This window comes from Rhamphochromis longiceps, linkage group LG13, assembly GCF_057381845.1.
Source record: "Rhamphochromis longiceps isolate RC_006_pf linkage group LG13, R_longiceps_female_GT1.1, whole genome shotgun sequence".
NCBI lineage: Eukaryota > Metazoa > Chordata > Actinopteri > Cichliformes > Cichlidae > Rhamphochromis > Rhamphochromis longiceps.
The window spans coordinates 1,725,942-1,750,430 of NC_140569.1; the positions used below are offsets into that span (position 1 = coordinate 1,725,942).

At 44.7% G+C, this 24,489-nt stretch overlaps 1 protein-coding gene across 2 annotated transcripts; it reads right to left on the reverse strand.

The window, feature by feature from the left end:
* Nucleotides 1–2,138: 2,138 nt before the first annotated feature.
* On the reverse strand, nt 2,139–23,955 carry znf318 (zinc finger protein 318). Of its 2 annotated transcripts, none has more exons than XM_085427457.1 (11): nt 23,478–23,955; nt 22,270–22,379; nt 15,964–16,510; nt 14,665–15,847; nt 13,916–14,010; nt 13,621–13,720; nt 12,931–13,247; nt 8,162–8,350; nt 7,934–8,027; nt 7,249–7,367; nt 2,139–6,690 (listed from the first exon to the last, which is right to left on the reverse strand). In XM_085427457.1, the coding sequence occupies exons 1-11, from the start codon at nt 23,733–23,735 to the stop codon at nt 3,889–3,891; spliced, it is 5,814 nt and encodes a 1,937-aa protein (XP_085283583.1). In that variant the 5' UTR covers nt 23,736–23,955; the 3' UTR covers nt 2,139–3,888. The 2 variants fall into 2 exon arrangements, with proteins under 2 accessions (XP_085283583.1, XP_085283584.1); XM_085427458.1 differs by having other exon boundaries at nt 8,162–8,353; nt 23,478–23,950.
* Nucleotides 23,956–24,489: the final 534 nt, after the last annotated feature.

Consider the following 24,489-nt stretch of genomic DNA (forward strand, 5'->3'; position numbering starts at 1 on the left):
ACACAGGTCACGCTGATTACTGAACAAAAACCCAAAGATCAGCTGTTAAACAGATTTATTTGCTCTCTCTCCTCCTTAAACATGTTTTTAATGTTAGTTATAATTCAGAATTAGCGACTGAAACACGTAGGACACATAAGAACATCAGGAAATAAAACACCGATAAATATAACCTCAGTAAATGAAGTCAGTGTCAGCGGGGGTTATTACAGCTGTGTACCGGGGCCTGCGCTTTGTCGGTGGTAATGAAAGCTCGATTGCGAGGCGAGTGGGTCTATCCCACGCTTTGCCGTGAGACTGGGCAGACATCTCCGAAATCATCGAAGCACTTTTGCAAAGAGGCTGTATCTTGACAAACCGACCAGACACATGAAGATTAAACCACTACATTCTCGGCTAAAAAAATATTAAAACGGTATTTGGTAACACACAAACAGGGTTTTTCAAAGCTCAGTTCTGTTAGCTTCCACATGCCGGTTGTTGTGTGCTAGAAACAATGGCCACCAGGCCAAAGCAATGGTTTTGACTCGATCAGCGTTAACCCCGCCCCCTGAGTTTGATGGGTGAGGCTGACAGATAAAATGGCTGAGACCTGGTGAGACCTGAAGGAGTCAACTGTGCCAAAATGAATTAATTAAATACACCATTAAATAATTATTTAAATGTGACAATAATTAATTAAATGTGTCAAAAACATTTTTAATTAATTATTTCCAATTTTAATTAATTATTGCCACATTTAATTATTTAATGGTGTATTTAATTAATTCATGATGGCAGTCCTGGCGTTCCATAGGGCACAGCCTAACACTTGAAAAAGGAAACGACCACTATGTAATCCATTTATTTTAACAAAGTAACTGCATTCTAATTATCACCTATTTAAATGGTAACTGTAACAGAATACAGTCAAAGGAGCTTGCAAAGAAAAGCGTCTGGACTTCTTTAAGTTACTTGAAGACGTTTCACCTCTCATCCGAGAAGCTTCTTCAGTTCTAAGGTCAAATGGTGGAGAGTCCCAGATATAAACCTAGTGGGAGAGACCCCCCACAGAGGGACAAAAGGACCCCCTGATGATCCTCAAATCGCCTGAGCCAAGGTGGGAAACTGGGTGTGGGTCCCAATCAGCCAGAGTTTCGGGTGTGTTCATTGTGAAACCTGGCCCCACCTTATCATGTGATTTCCTGAGGTCAGATGGCCCAGGATGTGAGTAGGCGTTAAGGCGTCTGGGAAGGGATCTCAAAACTGGATTATAGATGGCAGAGAGTTGGTGTCGTAAACCCCCGCCTCTGTTCAAAGATGGTCGCTCACAGTGGACATAGATGGCTTCTTTCACTCCTCTTTCAAACCATCTGTCCTCTCTGTCCAAAATGTGAACATTGGCATCCTCGAAAGAGTGTCCTTTATCCTTAAGATGCAGATGGACTGCTGAGTCTTGTCCTGTGGAGGTGGCTCTTCTGTGTTGTGCCATGCGCTTGTGAAGTCTTCAAGCAACTTAAAGAAGTCCAGACGCTTTTCTTTGCAAGCTCCTTTGACTACGATGACCTGGATGACTGAGAACCTTCACAGACGTAACAGAATACAGTTACTCATATTTTGTATTCCATTACTCCCCAACACTGTAGATGCCCCCCAACATGGAGACCGGCTCAATCAGAGACTTTACCTGAGACAGGTGAGCCCCGTTGGGTCACAAACTGCAGTTTAATGATCGTATGATCGGCTTGAGTATTTGGACTTGTCCCCGATTACCTCTGCATGGACGCCACTGCACGGTTCTCAGATTTGACACTTCTAGAGTCGACCCAACTCTGGCTGCAAGAATCTCTGGAAGGTTTCTTAATCACTGCAGATTATTCATCAAACCTTCAAATACAAAGTAAATAAGAGAGAATATCTCAAACTAATCTGGGTCAGAATTTCCTTCTGCTTTATACTCTACAATCATCCAGACATTAGGCTCTCAGAACTTTATTAATAATATATAACTATTAATATTTTAATAATAAATCAGATTTTTGCCTTTTATCTGTAGAAGTACTTAAACCTGAGCCAAGCGTCCCCCGTGTGTTCCGATTTTGTCCCGATTTTGATTGAATAAAGTTTCTTTCCCTTGTAATGAGCACACAGAGACATGCTGGAGTTTCTCCTTTTATTAAAACTTTAACACATTACAGAACGAGCAGTTTCAGACACAATGAACGAAGAACATCCGATGCAGTTCCAGTAACTGTTTCATTCAGGAGCATCAGAACAAGCTTTCCGAGGTCGAAACAGGATGAAACGAGGCCTTAACCGTGAACCGCCCAAAACTACACTGTGCTCTTTGAAGGAGCAGTCTTCCAACCATCAGTTTCATCTGTAAGAGGCCGTTCAACAGGTGATGAGGGAACATTTCCTTTTAGTAATTTACGCTCTGCTTTACAACCATTTGTTTGAGACCCTAAATGGGATTACAGCCTCTCATCTGCAAGTTCTTAAACAGGTTAACCACAAATTTAGTACATTACAGTGAGTTAATCTGGGTTAGCTGGATCAAACATTGAGAACCAGTGAAAGGACCATGACTCAGATCTTCACCTTCACATTGACATATTTCCCAGACACTAAGAAACTTTTAACGATCTGGTTGCTAAATTAAGCCTCACCTCGTGTTCTGAGATGCCATATTCTCTGTAGGTTCAGGAAATTTGAGGTCCAGGTCACAGGTTCTTTTCTAGCATTTCCCAGCCACAGATTTATCTATTCTGAGACAGATGATTCAGTTCAGACCCGTTACACAGGGGAAGACAAGTCTGAGATCAACAACAGAAAGGTCACCTATAAAAAAAATAAAATAAATACACTGATGGCTTGAAAATTTAAGAAATGTCCCTGGGATGAACTGTCTGAACTTTGTTGGGCTTTTTTTGACTTCAGGAATCTTTTATTTCCCGAAAGGTTCTAGGCCAACATTTCCTGTGACAAGAAGCAGAAATGAGGTGAAACCAAACAGTCGGTCCAGATGAACTGTGAAAGGGTTCAAGGATTACAAAGTGTTCCAGGTTCACCTCAGAGTACGGAAATTCACAGGAGTCTTAGCAGACTCATCCAAATATTCATCATTGTCAGCTGCATCTCCACTTTCAACAGAGAGCACCTCAGACAGACACTCTGCTGCCTCAAAGGACAAGTTGTGTCATTACAATAAAAGACTGTGCTTGACTGAGCCTGGTTTATGTATTTCAAAGACTGGGTCAGGCTGAAAGTCTGCAATTGTGTTTTTATTATTTAGAGCCAGGTAGCAACAGGTACACGGTAACTAAAAACTAACAAATCACAACCAGACCGGGTGAGCGCTCTGATTTTATAAGGTTTCTCGTTCAGTAGATCGGATGGCAGCCATCTACATGAGCTCACTAGTCCTGTTAGGTGGAATCATTATTCATTTAATGCAACTCCAAAACGCAACACACCAGCGGTCCCAGCTGCCAAATATGATCAAAGAGAGGAGATTTATTGTGTTATTTAAACAGAAATGGCATAAATCAAGCAGTTTACAGGTTTATTTGAGTATTTAAATTCTTCTTTTAGTCTATTGGAAACCTATGAAGTGTAAGCAAAAGCTGCAAAACTAGGAGACTGCTGGGTGAGGACAAATGTCCTGGACACGTTTCTATGAGATCAATCAGACCTAAAAACAAATTCTGGAGAAAACAGTGAAGAAAGGAATTCAATTAAACTCTAAATAAATCTGGTCCTTTAGACAGGTGTAGTCCCTCAGCAAGAGTGTCTATCTCGTCACTTTCACATGCCCTCCACTATGTGACACATTGTGGCTTCAGCCTTTCTGGATAGCCGAGCGGTTAGAATAAACCCCGCCCCCATGTCACAAAGCCCAGTCACCTCCTACTCAAAGTTAAAATCATATTCAAAGTCCAGTGAGGTCATGTCAGAGGGCAAGCCCAGTGTTTCTGCAGTTATCTTCATAATCTGAGGGTTCGCCTCACTGGACGCCTCAGCCTCTGGCTGCGACACAGAGCCAGGATCTACCATGTCCAAGTTCTTTGGGTTTGTAGTTGCAGCATCAGTGTCACCTGAAGCTGACTCGGGTTCTGGTTCAGGCTGGTTCTGGTTCAGCTGCTGTCGGGTTTGGTATCTTGTTTGGGATCGGGTTTGCCGGGTTGGCCGAGGAGCAGGCGGGGTTTTCTTACCCCTGGTTTTAGGACCCGTTTTTGGTTTGGGTTCAGGTTCTGTGTCAGAATGAGTCTCTGGATGGAATTCGTTGACCTTGCTTAATTCTGACTGTTGGGGCTCTATTTGACTTTCAGGACATGGTTTGAGCTGGGACTCCAGTCTGGAAGACTGACTCTCTGGGAAGATTTGGGGATCCAATTTGGCTGTCACAGACTGGTCTTCAGGTGCACTCTGAACCTCACACTGAAGCGGGGGAGACACTCTTGGTTGAGCCATTTGCGTGTTTCTTTCATTAGGTAGAGCCAACTCAGATGCGGAGTCTTTGGCAGACTGCAGGGACCAGACAGACATAATTTGAATGCCTGAGTTTGTTGGGGTCAGTGGGTTTTGTGGCTGCTCATTTGGATTTCGTTGTGGAGATCTTTGGAGTTCATTTGGAAGCGGGAACTGAGTAAGACCTTGTGCCTTGGGCTGTGGTTCAGGCTGGAGTTCAAGGTGTTGCTGTGTCTGTGGTTTGGACTGTGGCTGGGACCCAGGTTCAGGGTGCAGTTTGGGCTGTGGTTGGGACTGTGGCTGAGACTCAGGTTGGGGCTGTAATTCTGGGTGTGGTTTGGACTGTGGTTGGGGTGTTAGGGCTTTTGGAACTGGAAATGGACTTTTACTGCCACTACTGCCTTCAGCTCTAGTATCTGATGCTGGTTTGCTGAAGGAGGAGGGGCCCGTTTGGCTGATGCTGCTGTAGAAGATGCCAAATAAATCTTGGGCTCTGGCTGCAGCCAGGTTGCTCCTAAATTTGTCCGATTTCTGAGCTCCATCACACTTATTCATGAAAGGTGGAGGTTTGACAAACACCGTACGAGTCTGCTCACCCTCTGGGACACCAGGAGCTGCCACGTCAGACACAATCTTTATCATGGCTGGTTGTGCTGGAGTAGCTGTGGTAGCTAAAGAAGTTAAAGGTTTTGCCTGTACTGGGACCGACTTTAAGTCGACTGGGACAGGTTTAGAAACTGGTGGAGCAGGGTTAACTTTAGAAGGTGTAGGAGTTGTGACACCTGCAGGGGCAGGATTTGGCTGGACTCGAGCAGGTTCAAAAACTGGTGGAGTAGTATTAAATTTAGAAGGTGTAGGAGTTGTGAGACCTGCAGGGGCAGGATTTGGCTGGACTCGGGCAGGTTCAAAAACTGGTGGAGTAGTATTAAATTTAGAAGGTGTAGGAGTTGTGAGACCTGCAGGGGCAGGATTTGGCTGGACTCGGGCAGGTTCAAAAACTGGCAGAGTAGATTTAACTTCAGCTGGTACAGGCACCACGGGTGGAGGTCTAACCTGAAACAAGGGAAGGACTGCCTCAAATGGCCCAAGTTTATCAACGTATGGGACCATTTTAGTCTGAAGCAGACCATTTCCGGAACTCACGGGAGGAGGCGGGAGTACTGCGCCCTCTGTTGGAAGAGACTCTACTAAAGTAGGGTTTTGGGGTTTAATGGACAGAAAGGTATTCAGAGATGCAGGTCTGCCCATCATGGTTGGCTTCCTCAGACCTAGAGCAGGTGTAGGGAGGTTGGGTCGGATCCGTCCCCGGTTGGACATCCAGGGAGCAGATACGCTTGGTTTGTTTCCCAGCTTCTCTGCGATCTCTTTGGCAACAGCTACTGACTTTGCAAAAGAGTCTTCCACCGAAGGGGACTTGGCAGCAGCTTCATCCTCTTTGATGAATTCTGCAGCAACTTTCTCTGCCTCCTTTGCAAGCACGTTCTCCTTCTTCTTCCAAATGAACTTTCCGAATGTGGTTGTTGCTGCTGTAGTTGGTTTGCCGGCCTCCAGGCTCTGCTTGCGGAGCTTGGCCCTCATGGCCGGACTGGGGCCACAAAGAATTTTGGGCGGTTCGTAGGGTTTTGGTAGTGGTTCGGGGTTGCTGACTGCCGGCTTCTCTGGCTCAAACGTTTTAAAACCTTCCCTCTCAGGTTTAGGTTTGCATTCGTCTCGCTCTTTCTCATATTTGGATCTGGCATCTGAATATTTGCCACCTTTAAATTTGTCCCCATCATCTTTTGAACCATATTTGGGACGGTCATTAGCATCGGTGCGGTAATGGTACCGATATTCCTCATCCCTGCTGTATCTGTGCCGGCTGTCCCTCTCGTCTTCCTCTCGGCTGTAATGGTACTTGTCATCCTTCTTGCTGTAGTTGTACTTTTCATCATTATTTTTCTTGCTGTAATAAGGCCACTCCTTTTCAGGGCTCTTGGCATTCTTAAAATCTTCCTTTTTGCTTGGCTTCAGCTTATCCTCGTCTTCCTCCTTTTTAATTTTGGACTTGTCCTCCTTTGAAGCATTCTCTTCTTTCTTTTTCTCCTTTTCCTTTTTCTCTTTTTTGTGTTTGGACTTTTCCTCTTTGCTGCCTTTCTCATCGTCATCATGTTTGCGTTTCTTTCCACTTGCCTCTAAGGCCAGTCCCGCCTGGCGGTCCAGGTTCCGCCTCTGCTCGTACAGTGGGTTCTCATACATTTGTTTCTGGTGAGGAAGAGTCAAGAATATATATTGAAGTCCACTTTGGTCACTTGACATATAAACATGTAATCTTACAATCTACACATCAGAATTGATCAAACCCCAGAAACACACTGCTCAAATAATTCAAAGCAACACTTTTTAGAGCATGGGGAAAATTCCAGGTGACAGGCAGTTACTCTAAGCTGGACATAGATGCCCCTCAGCCCAACAGCAGAACTGATGTCTTCTCCTTTGTACAGGATGAGAACTGAGGAGCATTTTTAGGTGCTGCAATGAAATTTCAGCATAATGAACAAGCCTTTTCGTTTTGACTGTTGACGTCTTTGAATTCAGTCATCTGTAAAGGTTCATAATTTTCTCTTCCATTAAACCATGTGGCTGTCCAGATTTCCAGGATGGGGAGGGATCCTCTGCGATCCGATGTGTGAAGTGTTGCTTTATTTATATCTATCCTTTATCTATATCAAATCAAGAAAAGGCAGGCCTGACCACCTTTAAAGGTTTAGGTGGCACAGATCTCTGTATATTTGGCAATGCTTAAGTCATTGAGTTCCAAACCTTATACTTCTCGTTGTGAGCGTGCGTGGTGACATGCTCTTCTGCACAGATGCCGTCGCCATAAAACTCTCTGCACAGCAGGCAGAAGAATCCTCTGACGGGTACCAGGAACTCCGAACCTGCAGCGCGACACACATGACATTTTCAACCCTCAAACGGAGGATAAATGAGCTACCAATCATGTTTACCTTATGGAAGTGTCCATTTCCAGTACCTGTCAAAAAAGGAGAAGGTTAAAGAGGCGGGGTGCTGACTTTTTTGGAAAACAGATGGTAAAGAGTTGAGTGGTTATTTAAGACCAGTGAAAGATGGAAAAATGCTGCAGCTCCTCAGCAATAACCGGGTGCCTGCAGGAGATGCAGTCAAGCTGTTTTTGGGGTGATACGAACACACCTGCACCAAGAACTTAGCGCACTTTACCAACTGTTGTTGCATTTTCAGCAGCTTTCAGAGCCATGTGAGGCATGAAAAGGAAACGAATCAGCACTGGAGGTGCGGACAGCAGTCTCCCCTATGCTTCGATGCGAATCACTTCATTATCACTGTTTTCATTAAGAGACAGAAATGGCAGCAGAGATCCACACTGAGCTCCACCTGGAACCAAAATATGGCTAACAAAATTCAGTGGTTCAAAAAACAGACTGTGATACGTCTGCAGGATCCTCTGAAGGTGCAGCACAAGTACCTTTAGCGGGTTTAGTCAGCTTCTCGTCTGGCAGCTGGTTCTTTTTGATTTTGCTCGGAGTGGAAGCCCAGGGTCGGTCATACGGGTCCAGAGTCTGAGGGACGGAGAAGAACATGAAATGTAACAGAGCAAACACGAGGAGCCCGCCGAGGTATGAATATCAACTGAATATCAAAGAGGGAGAATTTCAGACAATGTGGGCGATGATGCTTTAAAGTGAAAACCAACCTTTAGGTGCGTTTTGCTGTGCAAGTGTGTGAAAAAATCAAACATGGAACCACACGTAGCGTTACAGTTTTTGCACCAGTGGTTTCCAGCGTCATAGTATTCAAAGGGCTCGGGGGGCGGGGCTGGAGCTGCAGTGGCGTCGGGCGGCGTGTGCAGGGACGCCTTCGAAGGCGACAGAGTCACGGAAGTCTGCTAAACAAGAACAAAGAAAGAAAAATGATGGAGAGTCAAGATGGCGGGGAGAAGAGCGACAGCCTGCATTCAGAGCAAAAACAGGAGCTCCTTTTAAAGAGTTTCTTACCTTGTGTGACTCTGCATTGAAGATGTCAACGTGTATCCCTCAGACGGTTTTTATAGCGGCAGTAACTTCTTACGCAAAATTTCAACTTGAGCACAAACTTGCAGCGGTCACAATGAAACTCAACAGTCTAAATTCAGTCTATAACCCTCCGCTCAGCAGCGTTGTTTTCATGACTAGTCGCTCATTAACGCAATCAATAATCTGGATCTGACTCGTCCAGTATTAGGGCTGCTCAATTAATCGAATTTTAATCACGATTACGATCTGGGCTTTCAACGATCATTAAAAATGACTGAGCCGATTATTAGCACCTCCCTCAAGCTTTACTCTCGCGCTGCTCCGTGTGGCAAATCGAGTGCACCTCTCTGCATTTCGAACACGTGTCACAACAATTAAGAGGACCCGAGGGAAGCTCGGAAAGCTAAGCAGAAGTTATTTGGAGAGGAGAGTGACGGCCGTTGGTTGAAAAGAGAGGTAAAAAAAAAAAAACTTCAGTGGTGTGGAAACATTATGGGTTCGCGGAGTCAGACGTGGATCAAGTAGACACAGTGTGTAAACTTTGCTACGGTGTCGTAGCTGCACCACAGAGCAACACTGCAAAGTTCACTAAACATAGATGTTTACATTTTTCATTTATTTCTTATATTGCAAACATTTGCACTGTTATCAGTATTTGCACACTATTTTATATTATTTTTTAAAGTCTTTATTCAATACATTGTTATTGTTAACCCTTTAAAGCCGGTCAGAGCAGCAAGCTCCGTTTTGTGTAACTATTTTTAAATCCCTGTAGAACCTGAACCATGTAAGCTAGCGCAATAATTTTTTTTGCATATGAAACTTACATCTTATGCCATCAGCTTGTCCTCAGTCACGGTTTCCTTCCACATAAAGCTTTGCAAAAAATTGCATAAAAAGCGCTTGCAGGAACAAAAACAATATTCCAGAAACACGCTTTGCCGATCTGATCAGCTGTTCGTAACACTTCCCACAGTGAAACAGACGTCAGCGCGAACTATCACATGTCCGCCATTTCCTGTCCAAAACCAGAAGTGACGCCATATTCGCGGAAAATGTAGTTTTTTACTTGTAGGCCTTAAAAGTCTATACTGGTGTTTTTATAAGTCATGTTTGACTTTTCTGAATAGTTTCTGGGATGCTTAGAACTCGAATTGCACTGCTGGAAATAGTTTATTTTGATGCACATGCTGTTTTCTTTGCAAATTTGCATCATAGGATTGTTTTTTGTTTTTCCTGCAGTATATAAAAATTGCTGTATCTCCAAAATAAAACTATGAAGACACTCAAAATAAATTTCCTGTTGTTGTAAACTATTTTTTGCAACTTTTTTGTATTTAAAGTTTTGAGGGACAAACCTCTTAAATTTCTCCAAGTAGAAATATATGTAAAAAAAAACAAAAACGATTTTCAATTTTTTTGTAGCTTATTGCACTTTTTTGCAATTAATGTAATTACTATGGACTTAATGCATACATATTATTAAAATATGGGCTATAACAGTTGTATTGATGTATAGCAACTTGAAATGCTCCCACAAATGGCACTACAGCATGTAAAAAAAAAAAAAAAAAGCTCTGGTGGACTTGGTTCTATGGTAGGACTTAAAGAGTTAAATAAATATCGTCAAATAATCGAGATCTCAATTTCAGTGAAAATAATCGTGATTACCATTTTTGCCATAATCGAGCAGCCCTATCCAGTATCCACGCCTTGGTAGCGTCACACCTTCCTGATGCTGAAACCCAGCGTGTAACGGCCAAACCAGCCGAGCAGCAGCTGTAAACGTGAGCCAGGAGCTGATTCATGTTGATTTCTCTCACTACCTAGCACCCGATCCACGTGTTTTAATAAACTGATTAGAATAAACTGACGTTTAACTACTCGAGGAGGGTTTCAAGGAAACACATAATTACTCACAGCAAACATTCAAATGTCTGTTTAACCCATCAGCAGCCCAGGACACCGCCACGTTCTGTTGGGGTGCTGATGGAGGACTTTCGGCACATTGATGACCTGAGACCATGTGCAGATTCACACGTATGTGCTGCTTTTTTGCCTGACGTTGGATGTATCTGGACGAGGATGGGGCGCTCTTCAAACCAACAGCGCTGCGTAAGTGCACCAAATGATCAGCGAGCAGTTACTGATCATCATCGATTTGTATAACCTGGCTCACGGGGCTGTCACAACTTCAACAACCAATCACTGATGAGGCAAGCTGCACTGTCATAAATGCAAACGCTTCTGAAATGTACGCTGTGACCGTCCTAGAAACACGAAACATTTATCATCACAGTCGGCAACGACTACGACTCAGTGCGGCCTTCCCACTGTTGCCAAAGCGCTTGCTCGTAGGCGGTCGGTCACAGGACTGTTGGGTTTTCTCTGTATGTGTTATCGTAGGGTCTACCTTACAGTATAAAGCGCTTTGAGGTGACTGTTGTAATTTGGCGCTGTGTAAATAAAACTGAATTGAATCACCTCAAAGAGAGAAACTCCACCTCCAACTACTCCAAACTGGTGGAGCTCCGCCATGCACAGGTATAAATGTTGGTGGCCATGACAGTCCAGTCTGACAACATGTGATGTCACAACAAACACACAGAATGAGAGTAGAGCCCATTAAAGCCGGACACAAGCACACGTGAATCCTCCTAAACTGTCTGTGAACATGTTTGCAGAGGTACGTTAGCTTGCTAATATGGGCTCAAATTGTGGTCATAAAAGTTTTGTGCTTGTAAATCAGGATTTGTATGTGTAAAAAGATTTGTGTGTGGACTTAGCCAAAAAATACACTTAAACTCTGCACTCAAGTTTCAAGTTACAAGTACGAATTTTGACCCTATTTTTCTTCCTTTCATCTCACTGGCCAATGTCATGTCAATCACAAATTTAACAATCCAATCAGAGAACAGATGGGCTTGGGTTTGTGGAAATGACAGTCTTCACTAGTGGGGATAGTTACAAAGCTTTCTTCATTATGAATTAGCGATACATGTTTTTGTTGAACATTTGAAGATAAAAAAAAACAAACTCTTGTAGAGGACATAAAGTCAGAGACAGAAACGACAAGGAGCAGGTACATCTAGTGCAGGGAGAGCTGCTGCACACAGAATTCAGCAGCCAGCAACAGATTCTGGATCCTTGGCTTTTAGTTAGCATTAGCAGCACATGCTGCGTCCAATGAGAGGACCTTTATGCTGCGCACTGTGACTCACAGCCATGGTCCCGGGTCAGCTATGACTTTGTGTTAAACTAATCCTAAAGTAATAATGCATTTCTAACCACTGAGATACCACAACTTTATCCTTTCAACAGCTGCTGAAAGTTAGGGGACCTAACTGCTATCAGATAGAGATAGAGAGATAGAGAGATAGAGAGAGAGAGAGAGATATAGAGAGATAGAGAGATCCTCCAGCTTCAAACTGTATTACCCTTCCAGGACCTGCAGTTAAAAAAAAAAAACCTCCGACAGCCCAAGCCCATCTGTTCTCTGATTGGATAGATAAATTTGTGATTGACATGACATTGACCAATCAGCTGAAAGGAAGAAAAATAGGGTCAAAATTCGTACTTGTAACTTGAAACTTGAGTGCAGAGTTTCACACTTAATTTTTGGCTAAGTCCACACACAAATCTTTTTACACATACAAAACTGATTTACAAGTACAAAATATTTATGACCACAATTTGAGCCCATATGCTAATCCTTTATGGAATTCAAATAATATTTTATTTTCTAGAAATACTTTTTTGACTTCCTGTTTCTATGTTTCACAGCTTGCTGAGCTGAACCGGTCCTCTAAACTACATCACTCGACCACAAAGAAATGTTTTCAAACCGTCTTATTGTTACTACAGCTGCATTAAAACGCGCTCTCACTCTCAATGTAACGAAAACAAACAGTAGTAAAAGTACAAAGACATTTCTATGATGATGAATGGATTAAACTAATTTACATGAGACAGTAGTGAGGCTTTAGCTCCACCCAGCGATTATACAAATCCTTTACATGTCCGATAAACTTCTTGTTTGTTAGCACAGCTTTAAAAACATTTCATTTCTCTGAGCTATCTATTTCCAGTCTAACGCGACAAGATCGCAGAATCTTGTCATGAAACATTTAAACTTCTTATATTAAAATTTTTATATAAAACCATTAAAACAACTAATGTTCAGGGAAACTAGTTTCACTGCCGACGTGATGATGAGGCAGACAAAACTACAAGCACAAAGTAAAATCTTCCAAAATAAAAGCATTGAATTCAAAATAACAGCTCTAGAGGACAAAGTGGTCTGCAGGTGAACCTCACTGAGTGAATAAAGGAACATGTTCTCGGTGCTTCTCGACACATCTCGTCTGAGTAAACTGATCAATAACTGACCCTAGCTATGCTTTCTAACTCCGATATCACTTCCTGTTACCTCCTCTGCAGGTGAGTGTACCTTCATCATGGGGCCGCTGGCCGCCGGCTGGCCTTCTGGGCTCCTTTCCGCCTCACGTTTCTTCTTCTGTGGTGGAGTCTGCTGCTCAGCCTTCTGGACCTCAGGCGGTTTGCTGGTCCTGCGGGGTCGGTCCGACGGGTTCAAGCCAAGGATGAGTGCCACTTTCTCGATCTCGCTGCGTTTCTTCTCGGCAGCCTCGTGCTCCTTGCGGAGGTTGGAGATCTGGGCCATGACCTCCTCCTGCAGGTGGCTGATCTCCTGCAGCAGAGGGTCCTTGTGGCCATCCTTCTCCCGGCGCTTCTTCCTCAGCAGCTCGCCTGAAAAACATTGCAGGGCAAATGTCAAAGCGCCATCAGTGACGTTCCATCGATCAGAAGGCGTCTCCTGCAGCTCCATGTTTTCATGTCACACCTAAAACAACAAACACCAAATGAAACTTTCTACAGTGGCAGGTTTCTGAAATGATCAGCTGTACACAGCTGTGCACATGTTGAATAAAAACAAATTTAAAAAAAGTCCCAGAGGTGATCCCTGAGGATCTCCAGTCTCATTTCAGCTGAGAAAAGTGTCTGATTTTATACTTCATTAATAAACTTAAAACCAACACCAGCTTTATAGGACATCCCACCACATGCTGGCTGGGATTGCTGCGTGGGCGGAGCATAAATCACCTGTAACACAGTAACACACCTTGCTGCTTCCTGAGTCTCTCCAGCTCCTTCATCAGATACTCCTTCTTCTTCATCCTGATCTCTCGCTCCTGCTTCAGCTTCTCTCTCTCTTCTAGAACCTGAACAAACCAACACAGTCACAGGTGTGAACATCCAATCAGCTGAATCTGAGTCAGAGGCTCCACCCAAATCTACATCTTTCCTTCTCGGAATGATCCACATCTCAGTTTTTCAGGTGGAGCCAAAGGATGTGGAGGCATAAACTTCCTTCTGACGTAAATGCAAAGACGTGGGAAGAAGCGATGGAGGCTGACCTTCTGTTTCTGGCTCTCGTTGTTCTGCTCCTCAGACACTCTCGCAGCTTTGGCGCTCCCCTTCTCTGCGTGTTGGGTGGAGCTCTTCACCAAACCTGAGGATGGACAGACACATTTATTTACACCGACTGACCCACAGCTGCTCATCCTGCTCTCGCTGGTCGATGAATCCAGTTTATTCTTCCAGCGCTCACCAGTTTTGTACACTGGATTCAACTGTGGCCAACCATGTGTTACACTGATTATGGAGGCGGGTAAAAATAGTAACAACACATTTTAAAACTACCTGAATGTTTATGACTGAATGACTCGTTTCTATGTGCAAACATTTGGGTAGTGCACATTTCAGCCTTCTCAACCTATTAAGTAACACAGCTAATAAAAATGGCTAAGTACTCTGAAGCAAACAAACTGTATATAAAAATGGAAGTAGCTTCTTAAAGCTGCATTGTTTTTAAGCAGGGGACAATCATTGGATAATGAACATTTAATCACAACTTGTTGACCAATGAGGATGCAGAGTCTCTGTGACAAATCAGTAACTGTTCAATAGTCAGCCGTGTCTCTTACATGCTGTTTTGCAGAGGTGGCAGGGGGAGAAGTGAGAGGACAAACACTACAGCAACCTACACGCAAGGATCCACAAGAGGAAGGGGCAGGGCCGCCTGGTTAGCGGTGAGGAAAACATCCCGCAAATAATCGTCACGCTCAGACTAAATGTGATAAGAGTTCTTTAAAAGGAGACTGACCTTTGACCCCTGGCTCAGGGGTATAATCCTGTTTGTAGGGTAGTGTGGGAGGGTACTCCTCAGCAAGTGTAGGAGGAGGCATCCTCATGTTTGGGGGTGGATATGTGGGGGGCCACTGCTGGGGTACGAAGGGCAAGTAATTCCCATACTGACTGTACACAGGTGGCGGGTAGCTGGGGTGCATCATGGCGGGGACCTGCGAAGGGGGGTAGGTGGGGATGGGTACACCTGGATGAGGGGGGTGGCAGCTTGGCTCTGGAGTCTGACAGGGCGGCGCTGCCGTGTTGCTCCACTCGCCTTTCTCCTCTTTAATGTCACGGTCTTGGTGAGATTTGAGCGAAGCTGAGCTCTTCCTGCGGTCATCCTCGTCGCTGCTCCAGCCGGCGCCAGTGGCACCGCGTCCGTGGCTCCGGCTCCGGCTGGTGCTGCTAGAGCTGCCACTGTGGCTTCGTGACCTACGGCCCTGCCGGCTGCCATCAGAGCTGTCGGAGGAGTACCGTCTGCGCCGCGTGGGCGTCTTTGTAGGGGGTTTCTTCCCGTGGAGACGCTCTTTGGTCCTGGCGGCCATCTTGGTAATTTCGGCCACTCCAAGGTCCAGACCGATGGTTTTAAGCAGATCCTGGATCTTCTCGTACTCTTCTAGTGCCTGGCGCTCGCTCTCCTCCAGGGGCTCGTTCCCCGGTGGGTGAGCGGGGTTCGACACCTGGGCTGTGGTGTTGTGGTCGGGGCTGATGGCGGGCCGGCTCACATAACTGTCCGTGGAGTGAGGGGGCTGAAGGGTACATCCGTGTGTCTGAGCAGAGACCAGTTTCTGCTGTGGGTAGTCTCCATACAGCGCCTCCTCAGTTACGTCTCCATACAAGTCTAGACTGTGGGTCAAGACTGGCTCTGGCCCCGGCGGTGGTTTGGGTTCCTCCAAATCGCCATAGAGGAATCTCTCCTCGTCGTCAATGTCGTCCAGCACCTTCTCCTGAGTCCTGGGCCCCGGCGTTGTCATCCCCAGCAGGCTGAGGATTTCTTTGATCTCAGCGTCGAGGCCAGCACGGCGAGCCATCTGTGGATCAGACCGCAGCTCCGCAAGCATGGACGCCACCATGCGAGGGTCAGCGCCTTTGACGGCCTGCAGGAGCTGATCGGCCAGTCGGGACATAGAGCCATCCTGAGTTTGAGGAGAGTCCGTGCTCTGTAACAGAAATACTATGATGGTCATTTTGAGGAACTCCGCCGTGGTCATCTCTGCTTTTTGGCTAACAGAAGCATGTATCGAAACACCGACTGAAACACTGTCTGCAAACTTACCCTGACGGATGGCGAGTCCTCGGAGCTGCGTTTCTTCAGGATGGACTTTGTTGGTAACGTGAGCAGCTCCTCAAGTTCCTTCCTGCGGCGAGCCATTTCTAGCTCCTTAAACCCTTTATTCAAATCTGTGGCACCACTTCTGCTGCGGCTGCTTGAGCTGCTGCTTGCACTGCGACTGCGGCTCCTCTGACGGCTCTTACTGCGAGCATAGCTCGTCCCTTTGCTGTAGCTTCGTCCTCGACTCCTTCCTCTGGATCGAGACCTGGATCTGGACCTAGATTTAGACCTGCTCCGGGGGCGACTCTTGCTGCGGCCCCGACTCTTGGCTCTGCTCCGGTCTGGACTGCGGCTCTGGCTCTTGGCCCTGCTCTTGGCCCTGCTCCGGTCCGGACTGCGGCTTCGGCCCCGGCTCTTGGCCCGGCTCCGTTTCGGACTGCGACTCTGGCTACGGGGACGGCTCTTGCTCCTTCCAAGACTCCTGGCCCGACTCCGGTCGGGACTACGGCTGCGAGGTTTGCTCCGGCCCCGACTTTGCTCGTACTCCCGTCTACATGGAGACAAAAACATGAAGTAGCTAAACCTCACTGGCAGGGTTTTAATAGTTTTGCAATTTTCATTAGTTTTTATTTTTATTTAGTTTTGACTTCAGATTTTCAATTTTATATCAGTTTTAATTAGTTTTTACCAATTGTTTGCTAGTTTAGTTTAGTTTTTTTTGAAAATCCTTAGTTTCAGTTATAGTTTTAGTTGTTTGCAATAATTAAGTGCAACAAAATCCCAGTTTCATCATATCAGTCATGCTCTTCTGCTTATCCTTGGGTATGTTGCTATTCCAGCTACCAAACCCTGCACCCTGCACAGGTCGCCTGTCTGTCGCAGGGCTAACACGCAGAGACAGACAACTCACATTCCCACCTATGGGTTCTTTAAATAAATAAATAAATGAATAAAGGCAGATGAACAACCATTGATACCAGGCAACTATAAAATTTATATCTTGGCCCCAATGAGACTATTAACTCTTGCAGCACCGGGTGTTCGTAATTTTGGTTCAAGTGAATTGATAAACCTTTTGAAGGCAATTGACTCACACAGTTATGCAGATATCCCCGTTCTGTTGTCTCGGGATGCATCACGCTGCCTTGCCTGGGGTTAGCTTCTGTTTTCTGGGGATGAGGTTTGAGTGCGCTCCCTTACCTTCTCAAGGTAAGCTAGGTTAGCCTTCTTGTGTGAGCTTTTCAAGCGCACTTTAAGGTTTGTGGGATTTTTTTCCCCTTTAGAAATGTCCCTCATAATTTGTCTCTTTCCACTACAAGACACTTGCTTTATCCAAAACACAGTCATATTCAAAGTAATCCCAAATTGGACTCTGGCGCTTTCTCCCGACTTTTCCTGACATGATTCTGCGCGTGGACGGAGCAGCGACACAAACAACTCGACTAACGTACTGCCACCTGCTGGCATAATGAGACACAGCAAGAAAAAAATCTGGAAACTAAACTTCATTTTCACCCTTGACTATTGTATGACACACACACATCTACGAAAACTAAACACATTTTTGCTATAAATTCAGTTAATTTTAGTTAGTTTTCCTTTTTTTGTTTTTATTTTTATTTCCGTTAACAAAAATGTTTTTTCACTTCTAGTTTTCGTTATTTCGTTAGTTTTCGTTAACGATAATAACCTTGCTCACTGGTTGTGCAGATAACACATTTTTACCATTCACTGACACATAATTGCCAGAAACCTCAACGCACAGGCCGAGGGGGCGGTGTGGCAGCAAGTTTTCACACCAGCCTAGTAATCAACCAAAGACCCAGACAGACTTTTAATTCATTTGAAAGCCTGATGCTTAGCCTCGTCCACCCCAGCTGTAAAACTCAGAAACCAGTCTTACTTGTTATCATCTATCGTCCACCTGGGCCTTACAGAGTTTCTGTCTGATTTCTCAGACTTTTTATCTGATTTAGTTCTGAGCTCAGATAAAATAATTATTGTGGGTGATTTTAACATCCACGTAGATGCTAAAAATGACAGCCTCAACATGGCATTTAATCTGTTATTAGACTCAATTGGCTTCTCTCAAAATGTAAAATGACAAATGATCTTCTTATGGCCTCTGACAGTGGACTCATCTCTGTGCTTGTCCTGCTAGACCTCAGTGCAGCGTTCAATACTGTCGACCATAATATCCTATTAGAGCGATTAGAACATGCTGTAGGTATTACAGGTACTGTGCTGCAGTGGTTTGTATCATATCTATCTAATAGACTCCAGTTTGTGCATGTAAATGGAGAGTCCTCTTCACACACTGAGGTTAATTATGGAGTTCCACAGGGTTCAGTGCTAGGACCAGTTCTGTTTACATTATACAGTGGGGCAAAAAAGTATTTAGTCAGCCACCGATTGTGCAAGTTCCCCCACCTAAAATGATGACAGAGGTCAGTAATTTGCACCAGAGGTACACTTCAACTGTGAGAGACAGAATGTGAAAAAATTTTTTTCATGAATCCACATGGTATCAGACAATCACACCACCACACAGTACTGACCCACACATATGGTTCTTACACACACACTGGACTTTCTGGACTTTGGTTTTGCACAACACTGGTCACTATATTCTTCATTTCCGGTTAATACTTATATACACAATAACAGCAGCTGTACATTTATTTATATTTAGATTTCTTCATACATTCTTATATAGTTCTATATTGTGTATTGTGTATTTTGTTGTACAGTTATTTTATTTTCAACTTTAATTTATATATTTATCTTTCTTATTCTTCCCAGTTAAATTTACCCTTCATTCTAATTTGTGTTGTACAGTTATTTCATTTTTAACCTTAATTTATATTTTATTCCTTCCTAGTTAAATTTACCCTTTTTAATTTTTCATATTTATTTCCTTTCTTATTCATAGCCTTTTCCTTTTTTGTTTTCTTTAGGTCACGAGCAGTTGTCCAAGCATTTCACTACATATCGTACTGTGTATGACTGTGTACGTGACAAATAAAAATTTGAATTTGAATTTGGTAGGATTTGTAAAGAATTTATTGGTAAATCAGGGTGGAAAATAAGTATTTGGTCAATAACAAAAATACAACTCAATACTTTGTAACATAACCTTTGTTGGCAATAACAGAGGTCAAACGTTTACTATAGGTCTTTACCAGGTTTGCACACACAGTAGCTGGTATTTTGGCCCATTCCTCCATGCAGATCTTCTCAAGAGCAGTGATGTTTTGGGGCTGTCGCCGAGCAACACGGACTTTCAACTCCCGCCACAGATTTTCTATGGGGTTGAGGTCTGGAGACTGGCTAGGCCACTCCAGGACTTTCAAATGCTTCTTACGGAGCCACTCCTTTGTTGCCCGGGCGGTGTGTTTTGGATCATTGTCATGTTGGAAGACCCAGCCTCGTTTCATCTTCAAAGTTCTCACTGATGGAAGGAGGTTTTGGCTCAAAATCTCACGATACATGGCCCCATTCATTCTGTCCTTAACACGGATCAGTCGTCCTGTCCCCTTGGCAGAAAAACAGCCCCATAGCATGATGTTTCCACCCCCATGCTTCACAGTAGGTATGGTGTTCTTGGGATGCAACTCAGTATTCTTCTTCCTCCAAACACGACGAGTTGAGTTTATACCAAAAAGTTCTACTTTGGTTTCATCTGACCACATGACATTCTCCCAATCCTCTGCTGTATCATCCATGTGCTCTCTGGCAAACTTCAGACGGGCCTGGACATGCACTGGCTTCAGCAGCGGAACACGTCTGGCACTGCGGGATTTGATTCCCTGCCGTTGTAGTGTGTTACTGATGGTGACCTTTGTTACTTTGGTCCCAGCTCTCTGCAGGTCATTCACCAGGTCCCCCCGTGTGGTTCTGGGATCTTTGCTCACCGTTCTCATGATCATTTTGACCCCACGGGATGAGAACTTGCGTGGAGCCCCAGATCGAGGGAGATTATCAGTGGTCTTGTATGTCTTCCATTTTCTGATGATTGCTCCCACAGTTGATTTTTTCACACCACGCTGCTTGCCTATTGTAGATTCACTCTTCCCAGTCTGGTGCAGGTCTACAATACTTTTCCTGGTGTCCTTCAAAAGCTCTTTGGTCTTGGCCATGGCGGAGTTTGGAGTCTGACTGTTTGAGGCTGTGGACAGGTGTCTTTTATACAGATGATGAGTTCAAACAGGTGCCATTCATACAGGTAACGAGTGGGGGACAGAAAAGCTTCTTACAGAAGACGTTACAGGTCTGTGAGAGCCAGAGATTTTCCTTGTTTGAGGTGACCAAATACTTATTTTCCACCCTGATTTACCAATAAATTCTTTACAAATCCTACCATGTGAATTCATGGATTTTTTTTCACATTCTGTCTCTCACAGTTGAAGTGTACCTCTGGTGCAAATTACTGACCTCTGTCATCATTTTAGGTGGGGGAACTTGCACAATCGGTGGCTGACTAAATACTTTTTTGCCCCACTGTACATGCTTCCCTTAGGCAGCATCATTAGAAGACATAGCATACATTTACACTGCTATGCAGATGACACCCAGCTCTATCTGTCCATGAAGCCAGATAACACACACCAATGAGTTAAACTGCAGGAATGTCTTAAAGACATAAAGACCTGGATGGCCGCTAACTTTCTGCTTCTTAATTCAGATCAAACTGAGGTTATTGTACTCGGCCCTGAAAAGCTTAGAAATATGGTATCTAACCAGATTCTTACTCTGGATGGCATTACCTTGGCCTCCAGTAACGCTGTGAGGAACCTTGGAGTCATGTTTGACCAGGACATGTCCTTCAACGCACATATTAAACAAATATGTAAGACTGCTTTCTTCCATTTGTGCAACATCTCTAAAGTTAGAAATATCCTGTCTCAGAGTGACGCTGAAAAACTAGTTCATGCATTTATTACTTCCAGGCTGGACGACTGTAATTCATTATTATCAGGAAGTCCAAAAAACTCCCTGAAAAGCCTTCAGCTAATCCAAAATGCTGCAGCAAGAGTCCTGACAGGGACTAGAAAGAGAGAGCAGATTTCTCCTGTTTTGGCTTCCTGTTAAATCCAGAATTCAAAATCCTGCTCCTCACATACAAGGTCTTAAATAATCAGGCCCCATCTTATCTTAATGACCTTGTAGTACCATATCACCCTATTAGAGCACTTTGCTCTCACACTGCAGGCTTAGGGTAACTATGTGAGACTGCTGTTTGTTGATTACAGTTCAGCGTTTAACACAATAGTGCCCTGCAGACTGTTCACAAAGCTGAGGGATCTGGGACTCAACAGCCGTCTGTGTGCATGGGTGTTGGACTTCCTCACTGGCAGAACTCAGGTGGTGAGGGTAGGTAGATGCGTGTCTAACAGCATCACCATCAACACAGGAGCACCTCAGGGATGTGTCCTCTCGCCACTGCTCTACTCCCTCTACACTTCGGACTGTGTGGCCACCCACGGCTCCAACACCATTGTGAAGTTTGCTAACAACACAGTGGTGTTGGGCGCCATCTCCAACAACGATGAGACGGCCTACATGGATGAAGTGAAGAATCTGGCATCATGGTGCCGGGACAACCACCTCCACCTGAACGTCAGCAAGACCAAGGAGCTGGTGGTGGACTTCAGAAGGGGTCAGCACAGAGACTACAAGCCCATTATCATCAATGGAGCTCCAGTGGAGAGGGTGCAGTCCTTCAAGTATCTTGGTGTCCACATCTCCTCAGACCTGACATGGGCTGCCCACATTCAGGTCCAGACCAAAAAGGCTTTTTTGGTCTGGACCAAAAAATTCAAATTCCTTTAATTTTAAATGTTTATATTGTCTATTCTGTAAAATAGTCAGATGTCTATTCTTATTAATGTACAGAATTCACCTGCTTGCTGCCACTACTGCACATTCACCCCAATGTGTGTGTGTGTGTGTATATATATATATATCTATATATCTATATCTATATATATATATATATATATATATTTTTTACTCTCTCCCCCCCCCCCCCCCAATTTTTGCACATGTCGAGGAGCATGTCAGGTTACATTTCACTGTGTGTTATACTTGTATAACTATGCACGTGACAAATAAAGAACCTTGAACCTTACTTGTTGTTCCTAGAATATTTATATCAGATGACTTAGATGAGATGTTTCACTGTGAACATCTTTTAATGGTGAAATCATTTCCTTTTCACAAGTAACAAAGGACCACATTTGCTGTTTCTTTATCCAGCTGTATTGCCTTCAACCATCACAATAAACACAAAATCTGCCTAATGATCACCTTTCGAGATGGCATAAGGAGGCGGAGCCAGAAGGTCCATTCAGCTCGTTGCCAACGGTGATGACGAGGTTGTGGTCCAGGGGAATCGGGCCACGTGGAGACAAAGACCTCTGTACAAGAAACACAAAAATTCAGCACTAAATCTCTCAGAGTAGAATACCGACAGGACAGCCCAGCGCCTGTGGCACGTAATGGAAAAAACGAACCTTTTCACCATCGGCGTGTGTGACCTGATGGAGATGTTTTATGGCAGCTTTGTGTTTTGTTTGGGGTTTTTTCAGGTTTCTAAGATTCTGATTACTCTACAGCATAGGTGTCAAATTTGGCCCGCAGCCTAATTACATTTGGCCCGCGAAGCCATACCAAATTACTATTAAAGCTGGCCTACTGGTATTATACAGCTAATATATATATTGTTTAGTATTAAGCTTTGCTTGTTTCATATTCAGTTTTTCAGCAAAACGTGTTTGAGTCCATAAGAAAAGATTCATTCTTATATCTGGAGGAATAAATATATTTCAATAAATATTAATGTTAGCCCGCGACTTTGTTCCAGTTTTGAATTTTGGCCCACTGTGTGTTTGAGTTTGACACCCCTGCTCTACAGTTTCTAACCTGAGCGTTCCTGAGCTTACAGCGCCAAGTGTGGTGGGAGCAGAGCTGGATTCAGCCAAAGTCCTTCCTGAAGTATCTCCAGGCACTTATTCTGAAGAACTATAATCAACTAGAATTTTACAGGTCACTGGGACATAAACTTCACGGCTGAAACAGCACTTAAACCAAAGTAAGATTTTACAAAGCTCCTTGTCTTGCAAGCTAAACGTCTACCAACATCATTATTACCAACAAACATCCCAACAGTCCTGCTGTTTAGCATACGTGCTCCAGGTGCCCTTTCTTCTGCTCACCTTCAAGGCCCTTCATAACCTGGCTCCTCCTGATCTCTCTGACCGAGTCGTCGGGCAGACACGTTAAACAATAAAACTAAATAATAAACGCGGTACATAAACGCTAATCTCGCGATAAATTGGTCGTTTTTTAAAAGGGGTTTGGTCTAAATCTGATTCCAAACACACTCTTTATAAATGAGAAACAGATATTTTCCCTCTCAGCCGTATCCGTCCCCGCAGACCACCCAAACCGGTGTGTGTGCGGTAACCTGCCGGCTGTCCGGTGTGTTCGGCCCGTTCGGACCTCGGCTCTCTCACCTCTCTCGGCGGACCTCCGGTCCATAACTCCCCGCCGCGGTTGCTGTCTGAGCCCGGGGAAGGGTACCTCCTGCGCGGCGGGGAGCGGCGGTAGGGATCCGGGGGTCCGTGGTCGTGGTAGCCAGAGTGATACGGAGGTCTGGGCCGGCTCCGGTCGTCCCTGTAGCCCGGGGCCGGGTAGGGCCTCGGCGGAGGCGGACCCCGGCCTTCAAAGGGAGGCGGGTAGCCCCCTCTCGGAGGAGGCCGACCGCGGTACATCTCCTTCCGCGGAGGTCCTGCGGCTCCTCGCGGGCACGCTGCGGGAGAGCTGCGGAGGTCACTGAACGAGGAGGACCGAAGTGCAGAGCTCCGCGGATAGATTGCAGCTTTTTCTGCGGATATTCCAATACAAACGGAACTCAGAGCTTTAGCTACGAGCAACACAACGGCCTCCCGCTTCTTCCTCTGCTGCTGCTGCTCACCGACATAAACAGCGCGCAGCGAGCTGCTGCCACCCGCAGGCAGAAACCTGTACTGCACATTAACAGCAGCGCTCTCCTCGGCATCAGTTCTTCAACTCATCTTCCTCTGGGCCTTATTCTCACAGTTTTCATCACAACAGCAGTACAATAAAATATTATATATATCATATCCATCCATGTATTATTTTGTGCTTATCCAACTCAGGGTTTGGGAGGCTGGGAAGGGTAAACCCTGCCTGCATGTTTCTTTACATCTGTCGTGCACTCTAGAGGTTTCCTGGGTATGCAAATTCTTATACATGAGCCATTTTCACAGAAGCCAATTGGTATGCAAACTGATAGATCAAACACTTGCGTCCATGTTGATAGTATACTTGCACATAAACCACTACATTGGACATTGATGTGTCACTCCATACCCCGCCACCCACTGGTCAGCCAGTGGACATTTGTAAGTGGACATGTAACAAAAAACAAAACTCTTTTAAAAGCATGTTTAAAAAATGAAGTTCAAAAATATTTTTTCTTGCCTGAAGATGAATAAAAATACT